The 26,914-nt window shown below is 38.5% G+C and overlaps 5 protein-coding genes and 2 long non-coding RNA genes across 17 annotated transcripts; all 7 read left to right on the forward strand.

Moving 5' to 3' along the window:
- The first annotated feature begins 387 nt into the window (after positions 1 to 387).
- On the forward strand, positions 388 to 3,124 carry LOC124198567 (cytochrome P450 4C1-like). The gene is made up of 12 exons (XM_046594454.1): positions 388 to 827; positions 894 to 1,003; positions 1,080 to 1,170; positions 1,233 to 1,430; positions 1,503 to 1,569; positions 1,633 to 1,759; positions 1,830 to 1,911; positions 1,975 to 2,087; positions 2,147 to 2,215; positions 2,280 to 2,448; positions 2,513 to 2,692; positions 2,812 to 3,124. Exons 1-12 carry the CDS (start codon positions 632 to 634, stop codon positions 2,970 to 2,972), a joined length of 1,563 nt encoding a protein of 520 aa, XP_046450410.1. The 5' UTR covers positions 388 to 631; the 3' UTR covers positions 2,973 to 3,124.
- Positions 3,125 to 3,241: 117 nt separating this feature from the next.
- LOC124198569 (cytochrome P450 4c3-like) lies at positions 3,242 to 7,262 on the forward strand. Of its 4 annotated transcripts, XM_046594467.1 has the most exons (15): positions 3,696 to 3,713; positions 4,034 to 4,164; positions 4,230 to 4,284; positions 4,722 to 4,913; positions 4,987 to 5,096; positions 5,293 to 5,383; positions 5,447 to 5,647; positions 5,722 to 5,788; positions 5,898 to 6,024; positions 6,087 to 6,159; positions 6,237 to 6,340; positions 6,402 to 6,470; positions 6,544 to 6,712; positions 6,789 to 6,968; positions 7,030 to 7,262. In XM_046594467.1, exons 4-15 carry the CDS (start codon positions 4,739 to 4,741, stop codon positions 7,185 to 7,187), a joined length of 1,524 nt encoding a protein of 507 aa, XP_046450423.1. In that variant the 5' UTR covers positions 3,696 to 3,713; positions 4,034 to 4,164; positions 4,230 to 4,284; positions 4,722 to 4,738; the 3' UTR covers positions 7,188 to 7,262. The 4 variants fall into 4 exon arrangements, with proteins under 4 accessions (XP_046450421.1, XP_046450420.1, XP_046450423.1 ...); XM_046594465.1 differs by lacking the exons at positions 3,696 to 3,713; positions 4,034 to 4,164 and adding an exon at positions 3,242 to 3,378 and having other exon boundaries at positions 4,683 to 4,913; XM_046594464.1 differs by lacking the exons at positions 3,696 to 3,713; positions 4,034 to 4,164 and adding an exon at positions 3,242 to 3,378.
- Positions 7,263 to 7,581: 319 nt separating this feature from the next.
- LOC124198571 (cytochrome P450 4C1-like) lies at positions 7,582 to 10,187 on the forward strand. The gene is made up of 13 exons (XM_046594469.1): positions 7,582 to 7,604; positions 7,710 to 7,823; positions 7,928 to 8,037; positions 8,098 to 8,188; positions 8,251 to 8,451; positions 8,512 to 8,578; positions 8,647 to 8,773; positions 8,838 to 8,910; positions 8,984 to 9,087; positions 9,172 to 9,240; positions 9,318 to 9,486; positions 9,562 to 9,741; positions 9,817 to 10,187. The coding sequence occupies exons 3-13, from the start codon at positions 8,032 to 8,034 to the stop codon at positions 9,972 to 9,974; spliced, it is 1,245 nt and encodes a 414-aa protein (XP_046450425.1). The 5' UTR covers positions 7,582 to 7,604; positions 7,710 to 7,823; positions 7,928 to 8,031; the 3' UTR covers positions 9,975 to 10,187.
- Positions 10,188 to 10,331: 144 nt separating this feature from the next.
- LOC124198568 (cytochrome P450 4c3-like) lies at positions 10,332 to 15,913 on the forward strand. 7 transcript variants are annotated; one of them, XM_046594459.1, is made up of 12 exons: positions 10,332 to 10,585; positions 10,715 to 10,824; positions 10,892 to 10,982; positions 11,050 to 11,250; positions 11,310 to 11,376; positions 11,437 to 11,563; positions 11,635 to 11,710; positions 11,779 to 11,882; positions 11,942 to 12,010; positions 12,093 to 12,261; positions 12,322 to 12,501; positions 15,397 to 15,913. In XM_046594459.1, the coding sequence occupies exons 1-12, from the start codon at positions 10,405 to 10,407 to the stop codon at positions 15,552 to 15,554; spliced, it is 1,533 nt and encodes a 510-aa protein (XP_046450415.1). In that variant the 5' UTR covers positions 10,332 to 10,404; the 3' UTR covers positions 15,555 to 15,913. The 7 variants fall into 7 exon arrangements, with proteins under 7 accessions (XP_046450415.1, XP_046450414.1, XP_046450413.1 ...); XM_046594458.1 differs by lacking the exon at positions 12,322 to 12,501 and adding an exon at positions 15,140 to 15,319; XM_046594457.1 differs by lacking the exons at positions 12,093 to 12,261; positions 12,322 to 12,501 and adding exons at positions 14,907 to 15,075; positions 15,140 to 15,319.
- A 145-nt stretch (positions 15,914 to 16,058) lies between these two features.
- Positions 16,059 to 19,172, forward strand: LOC124198570 (cytochrome P450 4C1-like). The gene is made up of 12 exons (XM_046594468.1): positions 16,059 to 17,051; positions 17,130 to 17,239; positions 17,320 to 17,410; positions 17,503 to 17,703; positions 17,772 to 17,838; positions 17,897 to 18,023; positions 18,085 to 18,154; positions 18,238 to 18,341; positions 18,405 to 18,473; positions 18,555 to 18,723; positions 18,788 to 18,967; positions 19,035 to 19,172. Exons 1-11 carry the CDS (start codon positions 16,871 to 16,873, stop codon positions 18,832 to 18,834), a joined length of 1,236 nt encoding a protein of 411 aa, XP_046450424.1. The 5' UTR covers positions 16,059 to 16,870; the 3' UTR covers positions 18,835 to 18,967; positions 19,035 to 19,172.
- Positions 19,173 to 19,724: 552 nt separating this feature from the next.
- On the forward strand, positions 19,725 to 22,038 carry LOC124198572. Of its 2 annotated transcripts, none has more exons than XR_006876599.1 (6): positions 19,725 to 19,891; positions 20,009 to 20,323; positions 20,394 to 20,520; positions 20,628 to 20,955; positions 21,038 to 21,394; positions 21,464 to 22,038. It is a non-coding gene; the product is annotated as an uncharacterized LOC124198572 (long non-coding RNA). The 2 variants fall into 2 exon arrangements; XR_006876598.1 differs by having other exon boundaries at positions 19,728 to 19,891; positions 21,059 to 21,394.
- Positions 22,039 to 25,080: 3,042 nt separating this feature from the next.
- LOC124198786 lies at positions 25,081 to 26,045 on the forward strand. The gene is made up of 5 exons (XR_006876723.1): positions 25,081 to 25,216; positions 25,294 to 25,398; positions 25,474 to 25,559; positions 25,619 to 25,738; positions 25,803 to 26,045. It is a non-coding gene; the product is annotated as an uncharacterized LOC124198786 (long non-coding RNA).
- The last annotated feature ends 869 nt before the right edge of the window (positions 26,046 to 26,914 follow it).

A 26,914-nucleotide genomic window follows, 5' to 3' on the forward strand; every position in this document is an offset into this window, starting at 1 on the left:
TATGATAAATTGCCCTCTAGCACAATGTGGTACTCGTGTTCGACTCTCGTGGGAGGCATAGCTAATTTCTTACTCGGGCTCGTATTTATTATTTAAGGAGATGTTGCAAAGATGTTGATGCCTTTCGGCTATCGTTGACACCGGCGTGTGTCTCAATTATCGTATCCATTCTGATTCTTGGTTTGGTTAACACTAAACGGAGACTGCGAAAACGATGGAAATTCATTACGCTGTACCAGTCCATTGAGATTTCTTCAACATCTGGCGATCATCTCCTAACGATTTTCTTTTTAGTCAATTTTTCGCGCAAATACTTACATTAAGCTATAAGTTGTAAAAAGAAAAATGAGGAGATGATTTGTATGTACATTTCCCTATGGTATGTTTCCCTTTCGATTTTGTATAACATTTCCGTGTGGGTTTTTCGGATGAAAAATCAACGTCGGTATTAACGAAGGAGAGGTAAATTATTCCCATGTGGCAATTGAATTTATTTTTAACAGTTTTTAAAGCTCATGGGTCTGTAAGATCAAATATTCCAAGACGAAGAAAACCATCAAAGTTCCTTATAATGGGGCCATTAACAGTTTGTCGTCGTTGATATTCGGATGTGTTTTTCGTAAAGGCAGGAATGGAGTTTCCGTTAGAAAACAGCTCTCCAGTTGTAGTTATTGTGCTCTCATTTTTGTTTCCATTCCTGATTATTCCAATTGGACGATTTGTTATCAGCTTTTGGCGCTTTCGCGTTTTGATTAATCGATTGCCACAAGGGCCCCGACCTTTTCCTATTGTGGGCAACGCATACCCGTTAATGGGGAGATTTGATTGTATATAATTAATTGCATTTGAATTCAATGCTGTTTTGTCGTTACATCCATTTTTTTATTTCACAGGCCTACTTCAAATGTTACAAGTCGATTGGCAGCGCACTTACGGAGAGATATACTGCACTTATATGGGTTCTATCTGCACCATCAACATCTCGTCTCCTGAACTCCTTGAGGTAACTTAATTGCCATGAAAGTTTAAGATGTGACCAGATAAAATTATGGCTTATTCTTTTTGCTTTTACCCCATAGCCCATTCTAAAAAGCCAGAAACTTATGCATAAAGGAGCCACGTATAAATTTTTTGAACCATGGTTGGGCGACGGGCTTCTTTTAAGTACAGGTAAGTTTTGTTTTCAATAATTTCTCTACACATTTGGACTCTAATCGTTTGGCTATTTATAGGGGCCAAGTGGAAAATGAGGAGACACTTGTTGACTCCGACCTTCCACTTTCAAATCTTGTACACTTTCATCGAAGTTTTCAATAAACAGAGTCTAATATTATGCGACGTATTGGACAAACGACGCCAGAGTCAACAAGAGGATGACATTATCAATGTTTATCCATTCGTTGCCAATTGCACCCTCGACATTATCTGTGGTAAGCTATATTTCTTGGAAATGGCAATTATATTATTCAAAAACGTCTGACTATGAAATGTTTTTATTTTAGAGGCCGCAATGGGAGTTTCAGTGAATGCGCAATACCAGCGTTCAGAATACGTCAAAGCCATTTACAGGTAAGAAAAGTTACTAGAGCGGAATTAGAGCTGAAACCAGAAATGAATTACGAAATTATTTAGGATTAATCAGATTATTATGGAAAGGTTTTCAAAGCCTTGGTTGGTTAACGATTTCATATTTAAATTTACTCCGCAAGGCCGGGAACAAAGTTGTTTGTTGAAAACTTTGCACTCGTTCACCAGAAATGTGAGTTTCAATTTTTTAAAAGTATACCCAATAATTGGTTATACCTTTTTTGGCCCACTTCATTCACCAGGTGATAGAAAATCGACGAGAATTGCTGGCCAAAATGCAAAATGAAATGGCCGACGATGGCCAAGATGTGGAAACTGCACCAGGTAATTAATGAGTCAAATAAAATTGATGCCTAATTAAACAAACAAAACAATTGTGATCAATAGGGAATCGGCGACCGCTTTTGGACACGTTACTAGGAGCTAAAAGCAGCGATGGAACTAATGTGGGACTCGCTGATAAAGAAATTCAAGAAGAAATCGATACGTTCATGTTTGAGGTAATTGCTACAGAGGATTGTTTAATTACGTATCAGTACAATTTCTTATTTTCCCAAAGGGTCACGATACGACGGCTTCTGCCGTTTCCTGGTTCTTATACTGCATGGCTGCCAATCCTGAATGTCAAGTAAACATTTTAAAACAATTTTATGATTTCCAAAGTACGATAATGTTTGTTTGATATAAATTAGGAAAGAGCTTGGACTGAACTGCAAAATGTTTTTGGGGAATCGGATCGTGAGTGCTCTCAACAGGATCTGTCTGAATTCGTTTATCTAGAGTGTTGCTTGAAGGAATGTTTAAGAATGTACAGCTCTGCGCCACACATTGAGAGATACGTTAAAGAAGAATTCCAGCTCGGTAAAGAACTATCATTTTTCGATCCTGCGAAGTAGTACCAATCCTTTTTGGGGGGTAATTTCAGGAGAATACCTCATTCCGGCAGGATGTACTTTAATTTTGATGTTGTATGGCATTCACCATAACCCACGAGTACATCCAGATCCATGGACTTTCAATCCGGACCGGTTCCTACCTGAGCGATTGCAAGGGCGTCACCCTTACGCTTATATTCCGTTCAGCGCTGGACCTCGAAACTGCATTGGTAAATTATTCGTGAATCAGAGATTCGCCTTATTTTTAATTTGAACTGCGAAAATTTTTTTATTCTTTTCTCGTCATGTTATGTGTCAATGTTTTGAAGGTCTGTTTTTGTTGCCATAGGCCAGCGCTTTGCAATGATGGAGATCAAAATTATCGTATCAACTTTATTACGTCGTTTCAAATTCGCATTGTCACCGCTGTCGGCAAAACCAGTTCCGTCGATGCAATCCGTTTTGAAACCAATTGACGGGCAGATAAATCTTCTCATTTCTGCTCGTTAAAAAAATGTAGAATTTTTTTTCATTGTGTGATTAAACAAAAGCTGTTTCAAACTTTATCTCTTCAATTTTGCAACTGTTTAATGTTGTTAAATTACGAAAAGTATCAACACGTTTCCTCGCTAGTTTCGTATGGTAATACAAAACCTTTTTGTTATTTGACCTTGTCAATTTTGTTTACCCTAACCCCTAATTTTGGTAGAATTTAAATATCTGAAAACAGAGGAAGGGTATGTAAATGAACGCCCCCTTTTCCTCGATCTTCTCATTTTGAAACGAACTTGAGTGCCGAAAGGTTGTCTGCTGCAGAGTCAGCTGTTTAATTTTGTGATAGGTGTGTGTGTAACAGGTTTCTTTTTGGTGTGATGGCGGAAGCTGCCTTTTGTGCTAATTTATTCGTGGTACAAAGGTAACAGATTTACTCACTAAAATTCATAAAGAGTCACATTTTGTTATCAAGTATTGATATTGCCTTGCTATCGTTGGTTCTGTTATCACATGACGTTAGTTTACTGAGAATAATTGTGGGTGTGATTGAACTCATAGAAAACAAATCTTTTTCCAGTGTTCATGTTAGAAATCTCCTGTGGGAAGTAACGTTGACAGTTCGTGTGCCCAGTCAATAAGTTTTACACGTACGTATGTTGTGAGAAAGTCTCTTGACGATTGAAAAATAACCAGTTAATTGTTATGGACGTTTCCGCGAAAGAATCGGCTGTCTGTGTCAAGGCACAGCTCTTCCAGGTATGTCCTCCTAGAAACGTTTGTCAAGTGTCGGGTTTTCTCGTTTTGCAGTAAATTTTTAAATTGTTTCAAGAAGTTATGACGTTTTAAATCTTTGGGGGTTTGGCCTAGTTCGTCAAAGATTCGTATGAAGGAAACCCATTTCCATTACGTAAAGTTCTAAATTTTAAATTCGGTTGCCAAGTGTTTTCAATAATCGCCCATCATCTCTCTCAATCGGGTCGTACTTTTCGTGAAGAAAATGAAAGAGGAAATGGAAGAGGATTTCGTAATCATCATAATCGTTCTTGTATTGTTTATTTTGGTGGTTATTGTGGCAGTTATGCAATGGTTCATCGATATATGTCGACTTTGTGTCACGTGTTGTTCGACCAGGAAATATTCGCCTCAAATGCCGCCGAACATTCCCGTCACTGAAACCATCCTGTGGATTTAATGGGAGGATTTGATCGTATTAAAAACACTCTTCTTTGTTTAATGGTTAACGTACACCTTTGTTTTTCTAAAATTATTTAGGTGCACTTAAAATATTGATCGATTGTGCCAGCACGGCGAGTATAGACTCTAGCAGGTAATGCAACGTGTCATCGCTTCTTTAGACTTATTAGATTATTCAAGGTGCAATACTGATTTTGATTTTGATTGGGAATAGTAGAAAACAAATTTTGACAAGATTACCTGCATGCGCTTTCGCTTCTCCGCCGTCAGCCATAATTCGTTATTATTCTTTTATCAAGCAATGCAAAACTGAACGGGATACTAATTCAAATTCTTTTTCTCATTAGTTAATTTCTACCAAATTTTTGAATTTTGTTTCATTGGCGCAATATTTTTGTAATAAATTTAATCGAATGTTGACGTAATTCACAGCTTTGTTCCCGTACGCGCTACCAAACAACGTTGCCTTTACATGCTATACTTTGCTTGGGGCTAAACGAATTGATTATTCACGACAGTTCTCCCCCAAAGACCTGAGGGGAGTCACGTACATTTGTTTATTCTGTTCAGCCCTTGTCAAAGACAGGATGTCGTTTGATTTCTGTGCGGCCGTCTTCGCTTTGGGATTCATTCTCGCCTTCTTGTCCTGGTGTTTATACATTCGCTTTTCACCTTTCCACGTATTGGTGAATCGGATCCCGGGTCCCAAATTTCACCTGCCCTTACTAGGAAATTCATTGGAGTTAGCTGGAGGGCTAGACAGTAAGGACTAATTACAGCTATATCTGATTTTAAAGTTAATTTGATCGAAGAAAAACTTTATTTCACGCTTTAGATGTACTTCACATGTTTCAAGAGAAATGGCCAGAAAAATACGGGGAAGTCTACCGCATATTTCTCGGAAACCACTGCTACGTTGTTATTTCCACACCCGAGTTACTAGAGGTAAAAACATTTATTCTAAGAGGTCGCTTTTGGGCGGAGCTTAAGTTTACTACTAGAGAGTGTGAGAGCACTGATAGTTGTTGGATTAATTAGAAAGATAAACATGTTGTTATCGCCAATTTGCTGCCTTGCCAAGTAATGAAATAATGTTAGTTGTTTTGTACGTAATTTGTTATTGCCTTTATTTTTTTTTCAGGCAATTTTGAGCAGCCAGAAGATCATCGACAAAGGCTCGTCTTATGTCAACCTAGTTCCCTGGTTGGGACTGGGACTACTCGTTAGCTCTGGTAACGACCGATTTCTAACTCTGTTCTGATTTGTTAATTAACATCCGATTCTACGTTTTCAAGGGGATTTGTGGCGATCGCGACGGAAGATGCTGACGCCAGCTTTTCACTTTTCGATCTTGAATAGCTTTGTTGAAGTATTTAACGAGCAGAGTCGCATCCTCTGTGGAATTATTGAAGACATCTGTCAATCGTTTGCGGATGGGAAAAGCGAAATGGATGTGTATCCATTAATCACCCGATGTTCACTGGATATTATCTGTGGTAAAATAATTTTAGTCTTGAATTATTACGTGGAGTTTAATAAAATTCATTTTTTCTTTCGTTCTTTCTTCTAGAGGCTTCCATGGGGACAACAATCAATGCTCAAACTAAGGATTCTGAATACGTCCGAGCAGTTTACAGGTGGGAGTGGTTGATAATAATTGTTTTTGTCCTTCAAAACTGTGGCACTTTATTTCCCTTAAAGTTCCTATAATTTATTTTTGCCTTCTACGTTGTCTTGTTAATGTAGAATGGGACAGGTAATTGTGCAGCAATTCCAGCAGCCATGGTTGGAAATTCCGTGGATTTTTTCGGTTTCCGCGTTGGGCAGAGAACACAATCGATTGTTGAAAACTCTCCATGGACTCACTGAAGACGTCAGTCTATATCGTACGAGTCTCAAAAATCTACAAATTATTAAATTGAACGTCTTTTCTAGGTGATTCACAAAAGACGGGAAGCCTTGAATAAAAAAGGAAATAACAAAACCGGAGAAATTGAAACGGGGATGAGTACGTAGAATAAAACACGCAATAGTAGTCATCACTAATTATATTCGATTAAATTTTTAATTGTATAATTATAATAGGAAATCGTTTGCCGCTTCTCGACTTGCTGATCAAGACCTCAGATGACGGGAAGGTCCTCTCAAATCAGGACATCCGGAATGAAATTGATACTTTCATGTTTGAGGTACTTTTGGTTTATTCTAAATTTAATTTCGTGAAACGTAATACTTTCTATTATCTATTAGGGACACGACACAGTCTCTTCTCTGATGGGTTGGTTTCTGTACTGCATGGCAACAAATACGGATTGCCAGGTAAGTTTCTAACAGCTAAATAAGCGATTATTATTGTAGCGCTCTGTTAATCACTTTGAATTTCTATAATTAGGATAAAGTACGGACCGAACTAGACGATCTATTTGGTGACTCAGAAAGAGATTGCTCAGAAGAGGATATTCCCAACTTGAAGTATCTTGAATGCTGCATTAAAGAAACGTTGCGCTTGTATCCCAGCGTCCCTTTATTTGATAGGACAGTTTTAGAAGATGTTCAGATTGGTTAGAACTTTGTCTCTTTTTACCCTGAATTTATTTTAAACCTTTTATTTTAATGTATGTCTATTTGTGTTGAAAGGTAAATATTTAATTCCTGCCGGTTGCACGGTAGCGTGTCCAACTTTTGCAACGCATCGAAATCCCAAAACATTTCCGGATCCGTTGGTTTTCAACCCCGAACGTTTTTTTCCGGATGAGGCTGTTGGCCGGCATCCCTATGCGTATATCCCGTTCAGTGCTGGACCTCGCAACTGCATCGGTATTAAATTTTATTTCCTTTCCTCTAGGAGAAATTTCAAAGTTTTACTCTTTCCATCAAGGACAAAGATTTGCCATGTTGGAAACAAAAGTCGTGCTATCGACCCTCCTTCGCCGTTTCAAATTCGAGGTCTCACCTAACACCAAGCCACCGATTAGTTCAACTCAACTCATCTTGAAGTCGATGACCGGCATCAACTTAGTTGTCTCTCGTCGCTGAAAGGGTTTGTGATCTGCACGATAAAATGCGGGAGCGATTTAAATTGTGAATTAATACCACGGTAAATTGGCAAAACTGTTTTCCGTACTTAAAGCACTCGTGAGACGATTGGTGAACATCGACAAATAACGGGAAGGAGAGGAGCCGTTTTGTCGGTCAATTTGTAATGATAAAGTTTGTTGCATAGTCTGGCATTTTTATTGAGATAACAAGTTATAAAACATGGAAAGATAAAAAGCCTTATATTCGTGCTAGAATTTTGACATCCTACACGAGGTTATTATGTAGCAGTTCAAACAGGTTAAGTCAACACTAGATACGGCAACGTTTCATTTTTTGACGCAGCAAGAGAGAGTTCGTGGATGTAAACCGCTCAGTTTGTTGAGAAACTTGATAGACGAATCACGTTTCTAACCGGTATTTTGTTTTTGTTGCGTTAATTCTGCTCGAAGACAATGACATTGTACAGCGTCTTTGTAGCCTTTTGTGTTGTAGCATTGCTCCTTGTTCTTGCCTACATAGGATGGTGGATATATATCCACACTTCACCTTTTCATGTGACAGTCAATCGGATTCCTGGACCTAAATACCTTCCCATTGTTGGAAATGTTTTGGAGATAGCCGGAGGGCTCGACCGTGAGTATCTTTATTTTTCACGGTCACTAGTGGGGTTCATAGGAAGTAGCGCTAGTAACATATATTGAAATATTTTTTAAAAATTAAGTTTTGTCTACTCGCAGATTTACTTCAAACTTTTCAAATCAAATGGACCCAAAAATACGGAGGAATTTATAGAATATTTGTTGGTACTCACTGCTACATCCCCATTTCCTCGCCGGAATTAATGGAAGTAATGTCTGTTTTTAAAAATACCAACGATAAGCATTTAATTTAAAAAATTTCTCCATAGGTCGTTCTGAGTAGCCAGAAGACCATCGATAAAGGTATGTCCTACAGTGAACTGGCTCCGTGGTTGGGACAAGGACTTCTGATAAGTTCCGGTAAGAACAAATATTGCCTATTATCTTACAATTTTCTTATTTTTAATTAAATCCATTTAAAGGTGATTTGTGGAGATCGCGACGGAAGTTGCTGACGCCAGCCTTTCACTTTTCGATTTTGAATAGCTTTGTCGAAGTATTTAACGAGCAGAGTCGCGTCCTCTGTGGGATTATTGGAGACATCTGTCAATCGTTTGCTGACGGGAAGGGCGAAATGGACGTGTATCCGTTAATTACTCGGTGTTCGCTGGATATTATCTGTGGTAAACAAAATTTTCTTATGTCTTATACATGAAAAACATTTTTTCTATAAACTTTTCTAGAGGCTGCAATGGGGACGAAAATCAATGCGCAAACGGAAACTTCTGATTACATCAGAGCAGTTTACAGGTAATAAATAGTTTAGGCATTTGTTTTTAACTTTTTAGCGTTCATAACCATCGTTCTATTTTTTTTAGAATTGGCCAAGTTATCACAGAACAATTTCAACAACCTTGGCTAAGAAATCCAACAATTCTCTCCTTATCGGCGTTGGGAAAAGAACGCAATCAACTGCTCAAAACCCTTCATGGATTTACTGAAGAAGTCGGTCAATATTGTGTGTCATTAAGCCGTAAAATTGCTTCAATTTGTCCGACCCTCATTTTAGGTGATAAACAATAGACGAGAAATTTTGAAGAAAAAAGGAGATATTGAAGTCGACGACAAGGAAACAGGAATTAGTGCGTGAAGAAACATAATTAAAACAGTGCAAAGCAAAAGCAATTAAATTCTTTTCACTGCAAACGAAAACAGGAAATCGATTACCACTTCTAGATTTGCTGCTCAAAGCTTCAGAGGAAGGAAAAGTTCTCTCGGACCAGGACATTCGGAATGAAATCGATACTTTTATGTTTGAGGTAGGTGCTGCGTTTCAACTTTCACACACGCAAGATTTTATGGGCCCCAAATTTTGAATTGACTCGTCAACTTGTATATTACAGGGACACGACACAACTACTTCGTTGCTGAGCTGGTTCCTGTATGTCATGGCCATGAATCCAGACATTCAGGTAAAAATTATTTAAATTCCAATTATCGATATTATCAAAATTGAACCTAATGCTAACTTTATTTCATTTTTAAAAAGGAAAGAGCGTGGATCGAACTCCAGAACGAATTCGGAGATTCGGAAAGGGATTGCACTCAAGAAGACATTCCTAACTTAAAGTATCTTGAATGCTGCATTAAAGAAACGTTGCGGATGTATCCCAGCGTTCCTGCATTTGAAAGGACTGTCCAAGAAGATATTCAAATTGGTAAGCCTGAGAAAAAATGTTGCGCAATTCCAATGTTTCAATGAACTGGAACCAGGAACCTGTTTTTACTTCCAGGCAAATATTTAATACCTGCCGGATGCACGATAGGGTTTTTAATTTTAGCTGCGCATCGAAATCCCGAAATATTTCCGGACCCTTTGGTTTTCAATCCCGAACGTTTTTTTCAAGACGAGGCTGTTGGCCGACATCCGTACGCGTACGTCCCGTTTAGTGCTGGACCTCGCAACTGTATCGGTAAATAAATTTGGCTCCTTGCGCAATACACCCATAATTTACGGGTATTAAAAACAAATTACTTCTTCTTTTCAGGACAAAGATTTGCGATGTTGGAAAGCAAAATTGTACTATCGACCCTCCTTCGCCGTTTTAAATTCGAGGCCTTATCTAACACCAAGCCACCAATTATTGCAAATCAGCTCGTCTTGAAATCCATGAACGGCATCAATTTAATTGTCTCCCGTCGTTGAAAGCGTTTGTGATCTGCGCGAGATAATGCGGAAGCGATTTTAATTGGGATTTCCGTTCTGTAAGCACTCGTGGAGTGACTGGTGAACTTCTATTAAGAACGGATGTGGGAAAGAAAGGAACTGTTTTGTCTGTCACTTCGCAATGATATTGGTGGCACTGTCTGGTATTTCTTATTGGGGCAACAAGTTATTTAATAGACATTCATGCTAGAATTTCGAGATCCTTCACGAGCGTATACTTTATAGCAATTAAAACACATACAGAGTCAAGTCAACATCAGAGCAAACAACGTTGCCTTTTTGAGAGCAGTAAGTGATAACCCGAGAGATAGCTCGTGAATGCAAACACTGGTTGGCAACCGCTCAGTTTGTTCAGAGTCACGAAGAATCACGTTTCTAACCAGTTTTATGTTTCTTTTTTGCTAAGACTATGTCAGTGTACAGTTACTTTGTAGCCTTCTGCGTTGTAGCGTTGCTACTTATTCTCGCCTACATCGGATGGTGGATTTACATTCACACGTCACCTTTCCATGTCGCCGTCAATCGCATCCCCGGGCCCAAATACCTTCCCTTAATTGGAAACGCCTTGGAGTTAGCCGGAGGGCTAGACCGTGAGTCTCAAATGTTCTTCATGAACTCTACCGATCTTTAAATACTATTTCGCTATTTATCGATTATTTGAGAAGTGCTAATGTTAGATGATTTCGTAATTTAAACATTCTCTATATCCCTTCACGCAGAGTTGCATGACATTTTACAAATCAAATGGGTCCAAAAATATGGAGATATTTATCGAATGTTTACTGGAACTCACTGCTACATCAACATTTCCTCGCCGGAGTTAATGGAGGTAATATCCGTAATAAAAAAAAACAGATACTAATTTAATTATCGTGATTTGATCTTATCTTTTACAGGCAGTTCTAAGTAGCCAGAAGATTATCGATAAAGGTGCGTCGTATGATGAGCTAGTTCCTTGGTTGGGACAGGGACTTCTTTTGAGCTCAGGTAAGCACGAAAAAGTTAACTCATTATCTTACAATTAGTCAGGTTGTAGCCAAGGCTTTATTTTTAGGTGATTTGTGGCGATCGCGACGGAAGTTGTTGACGCCGGCCTTTCACTTTTCGATTTTGAATAGTTTCGTAGAAGTATTTAACGAGCAGAGTCGCGTCCTCTGTGGAATTATTGGGGACATCTGCCAATCGTTTGCGGATGGAAAAAGCGAAATGGATGTGCATCCATTAATAACTCGGTGCTCACTGGATATTATCTGTGGTAAAAAATATTTTTCTACCGTCTGCTTGAATAAGAAATAATTTTTTAAATTTCTATAGAGGCAGCTATGGGGACAAACATTAATGCGCAGACGGAAACGTCTGATTATATTAGGGCCGTTTACAGGTAAAAATTTGCAAGCTTGATTGACGTAGGGATACTACTTTTATTCTATTTTTGTTAAAGAATTAGCCAAGTATTCACGGAACTATTTCAAATGCCGTGGCTAAAGAATCCAACAATTCTCTCGTTAACGGCATTGGGAAAAGAACGCAATCAACTTCTCAAAACACTTCATGGGTTTACTGAGGAGGTTAGCCAGTATTATGTGATTAAACCGCATAACTTCATTTTCTTGATTCAATATTTTCCTTTTCATTTAAGGTGATAAACAAAAGGAGGGAAATTTTAAAGAAAAAAGAGGATGAGACAGCCCATGAGACAGGAACTGAAATTAGTAGTAAATGATTTATTATTCAAACAGAGAAAGGAACTTAATTAATTAATTCTCTGACAATAAAAACACAGAAAAACGGTTGCCACTTCTCGATTTGCTGCTCAAAGCTTCAGAAGATGGGAAAGTTCTGTCAAACCAGGACATTCGGAATGAAATTGATACTTTCATGTTTGGGGTACTTTTTGGTTTAATTTAAAGAGTTCTTGGTTTTATTTAACCGCTAATTGGGCATAGGGACACGACACAACTACTTCGTTGATGAGCTGGTTTTTATATGCCATAGCTTCAAATCCAGACATCCAGGTAATACTTTTAGAAATTGCGGTAACCGAATTAGCGATTGTAGTTATCGCAAGTCATCTTAATACTAATTTTATTTAAAAAGGAGAGGGTGTGTTTCGAACTCCAGAACGAATTTGGAGACTCGGAAAGGAATTGCACCCAAGAAGACATTCCTAATTTGAAGTATCTTGAATGCTGCATTAAAGAAACGTTGCGATTGTATCCAAGTGTTCCTGGATTTGAAAGGGCTGTCCAAGAAGATGTTCAAATTGGTAAACCCGAAAAATTGTTGATGCAAAAATCAATTTATTCTGTTACGGGTGTATTTTCAGGAAAATATTTAATTCCTGCCGGATGCACAATAGGGATTTTATCTTTTGCTGCGCATCGGAATCCCGAAATATTTCCAGATCCGTTGACTTTTAACCCTGAACGTTTTTTTCCGGACGAGGCTATTGGTCGGCATCCGTATGCGTATATCCCGTTCAGTGCTGGACCCCGCAACTGTATCGGTATTTAAACTTTCTTGTCTCTGTTTACCCCGTAACATCACGGGTATTGATAAATTTTATTCCTTCCAATCAGGACAAAGATTTGCCATGTTGGAAAGCAAGATTGTGTTATCGACTCTTCTTCGCCGGTTCAAATTCGAGGTCTCACCTAACACCAAGCCACCGGTTATTGCCCCTCAACTGGTCTTGAAATCCATGAACGGCATCAATTTAATTGTCTCTCGTCGTTGAAAGCGTTTGTCCCTGCACTAACTTATAGTGGGAGCTATTTTAATTACGATTATAATCACAAAACTGTTTTCCGCACTGAAAGCACTCGTGACGTGATTGGTGAGCTTCCATAAAGAATATTGGATAGAAGTTAAGGAATTGTTTAGTCTGTGTGTCTGCAATGATATTGGTTGCACTGCCTGGTATTTCTTATTGGGGGAAACAAGTTTTGAAATATATTCAGTGAATTTCATTCATGCTAGAATTTCGGGATCCTACACGAGCGTATGTTTTGTAGCAATTCAAACAGGTTAAGTCAACACCAGATACAGCAACGTTGCCTTTTTAAGCGCAGCAAGAGATAGCTCGTGAATGCAAACACACTGGTTGGCAACCGCTCAGTTTGTCGTGATTCACGATTGAAAAATCACGTTTTTTTCTAACCAGTTTTGTGTTTTCTTTTTGTTTTTCTTATTTGCAAACACCATGACAGTTTACAGTTACTTTGTAGCCTTCTGTGTTGTAGTATTGCTCTTTATTCTCGCTTACATCGGGTGGTGGATTTACAAACACACTTCGCCATTCCATGTCGCCGTCAATCGCATCCCCGGGCCCAAATACCTTCCCTTAATTGGAAACGCCTTGGAGTTAGCCGGAGGACTAGACCGTGAGTCTCAAATGTTTTTCTTGCACCCACAACCATCTTTAAATATTATTTCACTACTCTTCAATGATTTAAGAAGGGCCAACGTTAAGTTGTTTCGAAGTTTTAACATTTTCTTTATGTCTACACGCAGGTTTACAACACACTTTGCAAACCAAATGGGTCCAAAAATATGGAGATATTTATCGAATATTTGTTGGGACTCACTGCTACATCAATATTTCCTCGCCGGAATTAATGGAGGTAATATTACTATATGTTTTAAACAAAAATGCAACGTCAAATACTAATCTATTTATCTCAATTTTATTTTTTATTTTTATAGTCAGTATTAAGCAGCCAAAAGATCATTGATAAGGGTGTGTCGTATAATGAGCTGATTCCCTGGTTGGGACAGGGACTTCTCTTGAGCTCCGGTAAGCACGGAAAAAAATAATTTCTTATGTTTTAGGTATTCAGGTTTTAACCAATGTTTTAATTTCATTTTCAAGGTGATTTGTGGCGATCGCGACGGAAGTTGTTGACGCCGGCCTTTCACTTTTCGATTTTGAATAGTTTCGTAGAAGTATTTAACGAGCAGAGTCGCGTCCTCTGTGGAATTATTGGGGATATCTGCCAATCGTTTGCGGATGGAAAAAGCGAAATGGATGTGCATCCATTAATAACTCGGTGTTCACTGGATATTATTTGTGGTAAAAAATATTTTTCTACCGTCTACTTGAATAAGAAATAATTTTTTAAATTTCTATAGAGGCAGCTATGGGGACAAACATTAATGCGCAGACGGAAACGTCTGATTACATTAGGGCAGTTTACAGGTAAAAATTTGCAAACTTGCTTATATGCACATAGGGATACTTCTGTTACTCTATTTTTGTTGCAGAATTGGCCAAGTAGTTACGGAACAATTTCGATTGCCGTGGTTGAGGAATCCAACAATTCTCTCGTTAACGGCACTGGGAAAAGAACGCGATTTACTGCTCAAAACCCTTCACGGATTTACTGAAGAGGTCAGTCAATATTATGTGATTGAACTGCTTTATTTCTTCTAATATTTCTTCTCCCTTGAAGGCGATAAATAACAGACGGGAAGTCTTAAAGAAAACAGAAGATAATGTAGCCCAAGACACGGGAACTGGAATTAGTACGTAAATAATTCATCATTCAAACAATGAAAGGCAATTAAAATTTCACTGTAAATGAAAACACAGAAAACCGATTGCCACTTCTCGATTTGCTGCTCAAAGCTTCAGAAGATGGTAAAGTTCTGTCGAACCAGGACATTCGACAAGAAATTGATACTTTCATGTTTGAGGTACTTTATAGTTTTGCTTAATTAATAGATTTTTTTTTTTTTTTTTAATGAACCGCCAATTGGATATAGGGACATGACACAACTACTTCTTTGCTGAGCTGGTTTCTGTATGCCATGGCTTCAAATCCAGACGTCCAGGTAATAATTTTTTTTAAATTGCGTAAATTGTCGATTGTGGCTACCGCAAATGTCTTAATACATATTTTATTTAAAAAGGAGAGAGTGTGGATCGAACTTCAGAACGAATTTGGAGATTCGGAAAGGGATTGCACTCAAGAAAACATTCCTAACTTAAAGTATCTTGAATGCTGCATTAAAGAAACGTTGCGATTGTATCCCAGTGTTCCTGGATTTGAAAGGGCTGTCCAAGAAGATGTTCAAATTGGTAAACACGAAAATTGTTGCGTGTTGCAAAAATCAATTTAATCTGATTACGGGTGTATTTTCAGGAAAATATTTAATTCCTGCCGGATGCACAATAGGGATTTTATCTTTTGCTGCGCATCGGAATCCCGAAATATTTCCGGATCCGTTGACTTTTAACCCCGAACGTTTTTTTCTGGATGAGTCTGTTGGCCGGCATCCGTATGCGTATATCCCGTTCAGTGCTGGACCCCGCAACTGTATCGGTACTATTAAGATTTATCTAACTCTTTTTATCTCTTAAATATTACGGTTATTATTAAAATCTATTCCTTCTAATCAGGACAAAGATTTGCAATGTTGGAAAGCAAAATTGTGTTGTCGACTCTTCTTCGCCGATTCAAATTCGAGGTCTCAGCTAACACCAAGCCACCGGTTATTGCAACCCAACTGGTCTTGAAATCCATGAACGGCATCAACTTATTTGTCTCTCGTCGTTGAACAGTATTTCTAAATTCAAATCAAATTGTAAACATTAGCAGTGATCACATTGCGTAGGTTATTTTTGGCTTATTCGTTTGTTTTCGCCGGGTTATCGCTACTTTTCACTTTCTGGTTCGTACTACGTGCACAACTGACACAATTCGCGCATTTGAAATGAATAATTAGCTTTCGCTCCTCAACTTTTATCCTTGTGCCAGTTATATACCAGTTAAATTGACCACGCATTTGTTTCCAACAAGCGCATGGATGTGTTGCTTTATTAACTAGATCACTAGATCTTCGTGTACTTTCAGTTTAGCTACTTTTTGCGTTTTAATTTTCAAGTCATAGATTCAATATATGGAAACGTGTTGAATGGTATCACTGTGCCAGTGCGAGAAGACTTTCCGATAGCAAATAATTCACTGGGCAAACTGCTCTGATCCTACTCGATGTACGAAACGGTTGCTCGGAATTCAGAGTGCTTTAGTTATGTTCACGCTTGCTACTTTATATTTTACCGGAACCTCTTGGGCTCTTGCCCAGTGGAAATGTGCCGTTCCACATGTCCGCAAATGTTCGTTGCGTGACGAAGTAGATTTTTGAACAAAGGAAATGGAAATGATATCTCGTTTCTTGTTTCATGAAGCATTTTTTTTCTCTCTTCGTTAGGATTCCAGGATCCAAATACTGCCTCTACCTGGGAAATCAAGCCTGAATAATTCTTTGCTAGACACGTTTCCAGGAAAGCAGTTAGAAGACCTGATGTATTCGCTCTTGGGTAATTGGTATAATCTTGAAATATTAACTCTAGCTAAGAACTCTTAAATGTTATCATGCACTATTTTTTGCTTTGAACATAATTTTGTTTTGTTTAAAAATTTTATAACCCGAATTTATTCTACAAAAAAGGATGATAGGAGGAGTACTTGCGGGGATTTAGCTGCTTCGTCTTGTATTCCAGGTTTCCTTGAGTTGGCTTTAAATTTGGATTTTTCACTACTTTTGTCTGAAGTGAAAACACCGAGGAAAATACCGTTTTGAAACCTGTTTTAACGGACTAATCGTACATTCTAAATAGAAATTCGCAAATGGGTGTAACTCACCTTTCTCATCTTAAAAACTGGTTACCCCAAGTATCAAACGTGCCAGTTGCAATTGCGAATATAGCGGCTCTTGCACTTTCTAGAATGACCTACCAGTATACAATTTTTAACAGCGTTCAAGAGAGAAGTTTATGAACCCCATGCAAAAGAAAGTATCGCTTCAAAGACGCTTGATTGCTTCTTTGATGAACAACTCTTAGCCCTGCGGTTCGTTTTAGGGCAAGCAGTATGTTAGTGTGGAGCTTTTGCGTGTCTTTGTGCATTGTAGGATTGCTCCTTATACTCGCCTACACAGGATGGTGGATCTACATCCATACTTCACCTTTCCACGTCGCAATCAATCGGATTCCCGGACCCAAATACCTGCCTCTAATTGGAAACTCTTTGGAGATGTTCGGAGGATTAGATCGTAAGACATTGTACCTTTAAAAATTAAATAAGGTATGCTATGCTGCCGTTTCACCTTTTAAATGTTTCATGTATTTAGATTTAATCAGTTTATTTCACGTGACATTTGTTGAAAAATATGGAGAAATCTATCGTGCTTTTGCGGGAAGAAATTGCTACGTTTGCATTTCATCGCCTGAGCTGCTGAAGGTATTTTGTTGCATGTCGTTATAACATTATTGTCGTTAACTTTGTTCTAAATATTGTTCGTAATATGCGTTTTGTTGTAGGAGGTTTTCACTAGTCAGAAGATTATTGATAAAGGTGTGTCTTACGATCAATTGGCTCCATGGTTGGGGCAAGGACTTCTACTAAGCTCCGGTATAACAAAAGGACAACTTGAGTTTTATTTTTTGTATTTTTCACAGATGTTTGTCAGATTTTAATCAGAATATAAATGTAACTTTCACAAGGTGATTTGTGGAGATCGCGACGGAAGTTGTTGACGCCAGCCTTTCACTTTTCAATTCTGAATACCTTTGTCGAAGTATTTAACGAGCAGAGTCGCGTCCTTTGTGGAATTATTGGGGACATCTGCCAATCGTTTGCGGATGGAAAAAGCGAAATGGACGTGTATCCATTCCTTGCAAAGTGTTCGCTAGATGTTATTTGTGGTAATAATAGATAAATCGTGAAATATTTTTCGTGTTCTAATAGGGCTATCAAACTATTCCTTTTCTAGAAGTGGCGATGGGTACCAAAATCAACGCACAAACGGATGATTCTGATTATTATAAGGCAGTTTGCAGGTAATAAACCCCCAAATTGTGATTATCCCATTTATTTTAGTTGCGTTGATTCATATAGAATGGGGCAAGTAATGATAACAAAATTCCAGAAGCCATGGCTAGAAAACCAACGAATCTTTTCGCTATCTGCATTAGGGAAGGAACACGATCGATTATTGAAAACCCTTCACGGATTCACTGAGGATGTAAGTCAAGGTAGTAAAGTATAAATTAACACGATTAAAGTTGTTTCTATTAAAATTTTAGATCATACAAAAGAGACGAAAAAGCTTCAACTGTGTACACAATAATAACGAAAAAAATGAATCTGGAATCAGTAAGTAGAATTCAATATTTTAAATGAATAGAGTTCACATATTCAATATTTCACATATCCCCTTGTTTCTTTCTGGATAACAGAAAACCGACTACCACTTCTCGATTTGTTGCTTCAAGCTTCAGATGACGGAAAATTTTTATCGGACCTCGACATCCGGAATGAAATTGATACTTTCATGTTTGAGGTATTTAGTGGTCAAATTCAAATGATTACTGGAAATCGTTAACGTTTTATTGAACTGCTGAAGGGTCACGACACAGTCTCTTCTCTGATGGGTTGGTTTTTGTACTGTATGGCAATTAATCCAGATTGCCAGGTAAAATTTCTATCAGAATTATTTCTATCTAATAAACTATCCCTAAATGCTCTACCATTATTCCTTTTACCGTTTTATCAGGAAAATGCATGGATTGAATTAAGCGGTGTTTTTGATAACTCGGAAAGAGATTGTACCCAAGAGGACATTCCCAATTTAAAGTATCTTGAATGCTGTATTAAGGAAACATTACGAATGTATCCGAGCGTTCCCGCATTTGAAAGAACCGTTCAAGAAGATGTTCAAATAGGTAACAACTATTTTTCTTTGTTTTATGAAAATGTCTGATTTTTATTTCTCAATCTTGCTTTAAGGTAAATATTTGATACCTGCCGGATGTACCTTAGGATGTTTAACGTAAGCAACGCATCGAAATCCGGAAGTCTTTCCAGATCCCTTGGTTTTTAATCCAGAACGCTTTTTTGCGGATGAGGCCAACGGCCGACATCCGTATGCGTACTTCCCGTTCAGTGCAGGACCTCGCAACTGTATTGGTAATTAATTTTTCTACAATTAAATGTCTTATTCGATTTTTTACCTTTGTTGTCTTATTTTTATCAGGACAAAGATTTGCTCTTCTGGAATTAAAAATCATCCTATCGTCTCTTATTCGTCGTTTCAAATTTGAATTTTCATCCGACGCCGAACTACTTATTCCCTCGCATCAAATAACTTTGAAATCATTAACTGGAATTAATTTAATTATTTCTCGACGCTGTAATCAGTAGGTATTTTACGGTATTTAACTATTCCCTGAGGTAATTTATACACTGATATTGCCCCATTTGATGCTCCACAAGGCACAAGAATAATCGATTCTCCTTCTAGAGCTGGTTGTAATATATAAGCCAATAGTATGAATCATAAGTAAATTGTAAAACTTTTTGTTAATTATCATGCAAGTGAACCTGCAGAAAGGTCTGCCAGTTTGTCCAGACAGGATGTCCTTCTCGCTTGAAGGTCACGAGAAAATTACGTAAAACTGGCATGCGGTGGTGTAGAGGTTGGGTGAGAATGACACGTGTTTCATCGTTATCAAAGCAGGTACAATAGCCGCAAGGGTAAGCTATTTGGTGTTCATTTTGATATTGGTTTTTGTAGACCCATCCCCAGCAACGTCTACCTAAAGAAGGAAAGGCCAGTTTGCATTTCAATCGAAGGTCATGGAGATCATTAAGTAAAAAGTGTCATGCAGTGGTGTAGAGGTTGGGTTAGAACGGGACATTTTGTATCATTTTATCAAGAAGGTAAAATAACCGCAAGGCTTAAGAGGAGGGGTGAGAAAAAAAAGTCGTATAAAAGGCGAGAGAAAAGTCGACAGGGATCAGTCGAGCGAGTATCTCCGACACGGTAACATCTGCATTCCACTATCTGCCATCAGCTGCATTCTTCATCGTACTATCAGTTCTAAATCATGGGTAAGTTTTCTGTTTGTCGTATTTAGTTGTGTATCAATATTCAATTTCTATTTTTTTTCTATTTGCTACTAGCCAGTAATTGTTGAATGGTAATGTTTGAATTTATCAATTGTCTAGTAAACTATGCTGGCGTGCTGTTGTTGGGTGTTGTGTCGTTGATGGCTGGTTCAGCCACTGGCGTACCGATGTATCCTGGGTATGGTGGATACCAAAGCACTACACTGCCGCCTTAGTACACAACTTACGACACAACCAGTTGCTACACCGATGCCCCCCAAGTACTTCACCACCATGCTGCCCCAAGCTACTACACCGAATCCCCACAGTATTATTCTTCTCCGAGCTACATTACTAAAGGGTAGAGTACTACACCGAGGCTCCCCAACACTACACGACCAAGGCACCTGAGTACTATACCACTACATATCATGGGTAAATATTCTGTTAGGTCGAGTTTTAATATGCCAATTACTAAATATACAAATTATTTAATGTCTATTAGTAATGAAGGAGAGAAAAGGTGAAAGATTTCAGCAGCCGATTGAGCATCTCCGTTACGGCAACAGGAACTGCCGTGCACTATTTGTCATCAACTTCATTCTTCGTCGCATTAAAAGTTTTAAATAAAGGTAAAAATTTTTCCATAGAGTTGTGAATCAACTCTACTTTTTTTTCTATTTGTTAATATACTAGTACCATAATTGAAAATAAATGTTAAAATTTATTAATCGTCTAGTAAACTATGGCGTCGTGCTGCTGTTGGGCGTTGTATCGTTGATGGGTGGTTCAGCCATGGTGTACCGATGTCTCCTGGGTATGGCGGGTACTAAAGCACTACACTGCCGTGCCGTCTAACTAATTAGCATCAACTTCCGCTGCTCCAGCTTACTACACTGAGGTTTACAAGTGCTACACCACCATGGATCCAGAGTATTACACCACAGCTCATGTTGCCCCGAGCTACACTACCAAAGGGTCGAGAACTACGTCGAGGCTCCCAAGTACTACATCACCAAGGCACCGGAGTACAAAAACGGTTGAATACTACACAGAAGTTATTATGAGTAAATATTTTTATTATTTTTTCATGGAAATTTGAATCAACTTTCTAATTGCCAATATGCCAGTTATTAATGCAAATTGAAGTTCAAATTATTTGTTGCCTAGGAAACTATGGTGTCGTGCTGCTGTGAGTGTTGTAATCATGATGGCTGGATCGACCAATGGTGTGCCGATATCTCCTGGGTATGGTGGGCAATCAACAACAACATACGCAACAACCGCTTACTACACTGGGACCTGCAAGTGCCAAACCACCAAGGCTTCAGAGTATTACACCACAGTTTATGTTGGCACGAGCTACTACGCAGAAGCTCCGGAATAATTTTCTTCCCCGCTTCACTACCTTCACCACGCCGCCTCCTTACTAAACAACAACAACAACGTCGTCAACACCTACTTACTAAACGAACGCCTCCAAGTGCTACGCCATAAAGGCTTCGAGTATTAAACTTCAACCTATGATGCTCCAGCTAACTATAATAATGCTCCCATGTTCTATTCTGTTCCCAGCTACTACAACGAGGATCAAACTTGTCACACAACTGAAGCGCCCAAGTACTGCACTACAACCTACGTTGCTCCAGCTTACACCACGAAGGGAGCGGAGTACAACACCACGAAGGGAGCGGAGTACAACACCACGAAGGGAGCGGAGTACAACACCACGAAGGGAGCGGAGTACAACACCACGAAGGGAGCGGAGTACAACACCACGAAGGGAGCGGAGTACAACACCACGAAGGGAGCGGAGTACAACACCACGAAGGGAGCGGAGTACAACACCACGAAGTATGCTACCATTTTACACCGAAGCTCCTGAGTATTACACCAAAGAGATTGCATATTTCGCTTCAACCCGCGCTGCCCTCAGTTGCTATACCGAGGTTCCCAAGTACTACACCACCAAGGCACCCGAGTATCACACCACAAACGCTTCCGGATTTTACTACAAGGAGATTTCTAAATGCTAGAGCCGATAGATCTATTTTATTTTTTTTAAATTGGTTGCTTGTCTTCATGATCATTGGTCACTGGGAATTAACTGTTGATCTTAAATGAGAAAATAAAAATTCTAATAAGGGTAATTCTTTTGTAAGATTTTTGGTTGTAACTTAAAGCCTGTCTTCATTTTGACAGGTGTCTATTGGTGTTGGACTTCTTCAAGGCCAGTATCCTGCGCTGTGATATTTCTGTTTCATATTTTGGAGGTAATTACTGCCTTAGTCACTCTACGTACGGACATGTTCTTGTGTTTTGACGATGTTACAAGGGTAAGTTACGAAAGAAACTTGTAACTGTTGGTATTTTCAAATCTTATCAGTAAAAGGGAAGTGGCTGATCTTGGTATAAATGAAAGACTTTGAAGTTGAGATAATTCCTAAACAATACTTGGTATAAATTACTTGTTGTAAATAAAAGACAATGAACAAAAAACTTATAAAAAGAATTGTGTTATATTGTCCCACCTCCACCCACAATTCCACCACATTTTACAGTCACATATATACATACATACATACACTTAAGCTAACCCGTTGGCTGCCACGCCATACAACCCGTAGGTTGCACTCTACTACTCTACGCGCCACGTCTGAAGGATCCATGACCAAGTGGGACTTGCCATTGCTGACAAGTCCGTGCTGACAAGGGGGGGACTAAGGTGCATGGCCTGAAACAGGCTTGCCTTGCGGCAAATTTTGGGCTTGGCGACTCCTCGACCCCGCGGCTTGTAAACCACGAGACCGAACAGCGCGGCCCGTGCATGGGAGAACAAAGGCGTGGCAGTCAACGGGATAACTAACACAACACAAACGCAATAATACCAACAATACGATGATCCACGTTGATGACGAGTCTCGGTGTCGGTCGCGATTTCGTTCTCACCAGGAGCAGGGGCAACATCCGACGGAGACAGGTGACAATTGTTAAAGATGAGAAAATCCATCTTCTCGACGTCTCCTCTGCATTACCTGAATAAAGACAAAAGAATTCTTATTAAGTGACCTGCCATTAAAAGTTACATAATACATATAGGCACATTGAACTGTTTTTTAGCTCAAAGATTTAAAAATGCAATTTTTTAAACTTAAAATCAAGCTTGCAATATTAAGAACTATACACAGAACAAAGCTCACTTGCTAGTCTAAAAAAAAAATTCCGGAAGTAGACCGGAAGTAACCACAGCGCCTCAACCATTGAGCTGTCGTCAAAATAAACCACATATTCGTGATCTCCATGAAATTTGGGGTCGATTAGATGTGATTTAAACGAAATCCAAAATTTGGCCAAAATCGAGAATTTTCCTGAACTATAGTTCAGGAAAATTTTCGAAACCGGAAGTACGAATACGTAAAAAAGATAACATGAACTTTACCACAAATTTTACGAGGATCACGAATATGTGGTTCTTTTGCTCCTCGAATGCATATTTACTTAACTACTGACTGAAATGAGCAAACCGGAAGTAGAAAAAAAAACACATTTTTAAAAGAATCCAACAAGTGAGCTTTGTTGGAGGAATAGATATCGTCAGTTTCCACTAAAACATTTCCACACAACAGCTGCCGATAAATGTTTAAAGAGATTTCAAAGTAACTGAAACTGACTGTTTTGACAGCTGCAGATTTTTGAAAAGCCATCTAGCGTTAGAAAAAAGAATCTAAGTATCTCCATCTAAGTAACACACTAACACTTCTTTTACGCGCAAGAAGGGCCTGATTTTGGAATTATCACACAGACAGAGAGTTTAACGCAAATATATAACTAGCAGATAATCTACGAAAATAAGTCAATTGTCCGGTACCTGGCCATAATCCCGTGGTGAGTGACTGCAGGTGTGTAACAGCGGACGGAAGCGATCACTGAAGTGATCCAGAAACTCGCCAAGTCGCCAGTGAAGTAAAACCAATTGTGTTTAGAAGCAGTGAAACTAGATGAGCGTGCGTCACGAAGATAAGGATGGAGAAGAACGTTGATGGAGTCCCTCTTCCGTCATGGACAAAGGTCGGCATTCAGCATTCAGCACAAGAATCTGCGTGACAGGACCACACGATTCCATAAAGAAACTGCGTGCCTCTGTAAAATAAAATGTTTTTCATTAATAAAAATTTAACAGTTAATAAAGCATATCAATCTTTACCTTTTCTAAGAAGCACACTGCAATTTTCATGATGAAAAAACCGTAAAAATGGAATTCACTGCAACCAACAGCATTACTCCAAATGTTGAGATGAATTTCCCGATGCTAAAGAAAGTGTCATGAAGTAGCATGATGATAGGTGGTTCACTTGACACTCTTCATGTCACTGAAACTCTAAGTGGAAATGGGATAAAGGAATTCTCTATGTTATTTACAAATTTACCTATGAGAAATAAAACTGTACCTATCTCTTAGTTGGGTTGCCTTCTAAACAGAAGTAAAAACAGCCATAACAACAAACATGCTGTTGCAGGGTACGCCACCAACATTGCGAGATTCAGAAAAGATCCTATGGTTCATGTGCAAGGATACCTATGTTATAAGAAAATCTGAATTATAATGGTCTGGTAGCAGTAATTGAAAAATACCTTATTTCGGTATTCCACTATATGTGTGCTTCAAACATGAGTTTTAAGCTTTTGACTGCATGAGGATCTAATGGATGGAAATTGACTCAGCGCTAAGTCAACTTGCTGGAATGACTGACAGTATGCATCTGAATTTGGAGAAATAAGTTGGTACAGTATAAAAATAATGAAACTATGTCAAGATAGACCTACATAAGTTACGAACTTCAATTTGGTATATGAAATCACAGGAATATAAGTATTAATTAGCTACAATTTGTTTCGCCTTTTTCGCCTCGTTTCACGATGTAACAAACTAACAACAACAAAGGCGACACTAGCGACATCTAGTTACCGACTTAGGATTCAAAACCCATTACTAGATGTCGCTAGTGTCGCCTTTGTTGTTGTTACATTGTGAAACGAGGCGAAAAAGGCGAAACAAATTGTAGCTAATTAATACTTATATATTCCTTTGATTTCATATACCAAATTGAAGTTCGTATCTTATGTAGGTTTATCTTGAGTTTATCGTAGTTTCCTGATTTTATATTGTACCAACTTATTTCTCCGAATTCTAGATGCATACTGTCAGTCATTCCAACAAGTTGACTTAGCGCTGAGTCAATTTCCATCCATTAGATCCTCATGCAGTCAAAAGCCTAAAACTCATGTTTGAAGCACACATATAGTGGAATACAAATGTGCAGAGATAAGGTATTTCCCCATTACTGCTACGAGACCATTAAAATTCAGATTTTCATATAACAGGTATTCTTGCTCATAAACCATAGGATCTTTTCTGAATCTCGCAATTTTGGTGGCATACCCTGCTACAGCATGTTTGTTATTATGACTGTTTCTACTTCTGGTTAGAAGACAACCCAGCTGAGGGATAGGTAGAGTATTATTTCTAAATTCGTATAAATTTGTAAATAATGTAGAGAATTTCCTTGTCCCATTGCTACCTATAGAGTTTCAGAGACATGAAGAGTGTGAAGTGACCTGCCATGTATGTACCATATCTGCTTGATGAAAGTCAATCATCTGGATGATAAAGGTAAGCAACAATACACACTATCGCCACGCTACTGCAATAATTCATAACACTTTCTTTAGCATCAGGAAGTTTATCTCAACATGTGGAGTTATGCTGTTGGTTGCTGTGAATTCCATTTTTACGGTTTCTTCTTTCTTCCTGTTCTTATCATGAACATCTCAGTGTATTTCCTAGAAAAGGTAAAGATTGATATGCTTTATTCATTGTTATATTTTCATTAATGTAAAACATTTGTTTTTACAGAGCACGCAGTTTCTTAATGGAATCGTGCTGTCCTAGCACGAAGATTCTTGTGCAAATGCTGACCTTTGTCCATGACGGAAGAGGGACTTCCACCAACATCCTGATCTTCGCGACGCATGCTCATCTAGCTTCACTGCTTCTAAACACAATTTGTTGTACTTCACTGGCGAATTGGCGAGGACCACTTCGCCTGATCGCTTCCGTCCGCTGTTACACACCTGCAGACCACGGGATTATGCCCAGGTACCCAAAAATTGACTTATTTTCGTAGGTTATCTATCAATAGTCTAGTTGCGTTAGCTGTGTAATAGTTTCCAAAATCAGGTCATTTTACGCGCCAACGAAGTTTTACTTGGAAGTTTCTTTTTTCTAGCGCTAGATGGCTTTTTGATAATTTGTAGCTGTCAAAACAGTCAGTTTCAGTTACTTTCAACATCTCTTTAAACATTTATTGGCAGTTATTTTGTTGAAATATTTAGTAATAACTGACGATTATTATTCCTGCAACAAAGCTCACTTGTTAAATTTTCGATATTTGTTTTTTTTTTCTACTTCCGGTTTCGCTCATTTCAGTCTGTAGTTTAGTAAATATTCATTCGAGGTGCAAAAGAACCACATATTCGTGATCCACGTCGAATTTGTGGTAAAGTTCATGTTATCTTTTTTACGTATTCGTACTTCCGGTTTCGAAAATTTTCCTGAACTATATAGTTCAGGAAAATTCTCGATTTTGGCCAAATTTTGGATTTCGTTTAAATCACATCTAATCGACCCCAAATTTCATGGAGATCACGAATATGTGGTTTATTTTGACGACAGCTCAATGGTTGAGGCGCTGTGGTTACTTCCGGTCTACTTCCGGAATTTTTTTTTTAGACTAGCAAGTGAGCTTTGTTCTGTGTATAGTTCTTAATATTGCAAGCTTGATTTTAAGTTTAAAAAATTGCATTTTTAAATCTTTGAGCTAAAAAACAGTTCAATGTGCCTATATGTATTATGTAACTTTTAATGGCAGGTCACTTAATAAGAATTCTTTTGTCTTTATTCAGGTAATGCAGAGGAGACGTCGAGAAGATGGATTTTCTCATCTTTAACAATTGTCACCTGTCTCC

This window comes from Daphnia pulex, chromosome 7, assembly GCF_021134715.1.
Source record: "Daphnia pulex isolate KAP4 chromosome 7, ASM2113471v1".
Taxonomy (NCBI): Eukaryota; Metazoa; Arthropoda; class Branchiopoda; order Diplostraca; family Daphniidae; genus Daphnia; species Daphnia pulex.

Coding starts and splice junctions, on each gene's coding strand:
- LOC124198567 (XM_046594454.1), top strand. CDS start 632: ATGGAGTTTCCGTTAGAAAACAGCTCTCCAGTTGTAGTTATTGTGCTC. Junction 1,171..1,232: donor CGGGCTTCTTTTAAGTACAG/GTAAGTTTTGTT, acceptor GGCTATTTATAG/GGGCCAAGTGGAAAATGAGG. Junction 1,570..1,632: donor TACGTCAAAGCCATTTACAG/GTAAGAAAAGTT, acceptor GAAATTATTTAG/GATTAATCAGATTATTATGG.
- LOC124198569 (XM_046594465.1), top strand. CDS start 4,739: ATGTCGTTTGATTTCTGTGCGGCCGTCTTCGCTTTGGGATTCATTCTC. Junction 4,914..4,986: donor GTTAGCTGGAGGGCTAGACA/GTAAGGACTAAT, acceptor TTCACGCTTTAG/ATGTACTTCACATGTTTCAA. Junction 6,471..6,543: donor CAACAAATACGGATTGCCAG/GTAAGTTTCTAA, acceptor TTCTATAATTAG/GATAAAGTACGGACCGAACT.
- LOC124198570 (XM_046594468.1), top strand. CDS start 16,871: ATGTTAGTGTGGAGCTTTTGCGTGTCTTTGTGCATTGTAGGATTGCTC. Junction 17,240..17,319: donor CATCGCCTGAGCTGCTGAAG/GTATTTTGTTGC, acceptor GTTTTGTTGTAG/GAGGTTTTCACTAGTCAGAA. Junction 18,024..18,084: donor TTCACGGATTCACTGAGGAT/GTAAGTCAAGGT, acceptor TTAAAATTTTAG/ATCATACAAAAGAGACGAAA.
- LOC124198568 (XM_046594459.1), top strand. CDS start 10,405: ATGTCAGTGTACAGTTACTTTGTAGCCTTCTGCGTTGTAGCGTTGCTA. Junction 10,586..10,714: donor GTTAGCCGGAGGGCTAGACC/GTGAGTCTCAAA, acceptor CCCTTCACGCAG/AGTTGCATGACATTTTACAA. Junction 12,502..15,396: donor TGGACCCCGCAACTGTATCG/GTATTTAAACTT, acceptor CCTTCTAATCAG/GACAAAGATTTGCAATGTTG.
- LOC124198571 (XM_046594469.1), top strand. Junction 8,579..8,646: donor TACATCAGAGCAGTTTACAG/GTAATAAATAGT, acceptor TATTTTTTTTAG/AATTGGCCAAGTTATCACAG. Junction 8,774..8,837: donor TTCATGGATTTACTGAAGAA/GTCGGTCAATAT, acceptor CCCTCATTTTAG/GTGATAAACAATAGACGAGA.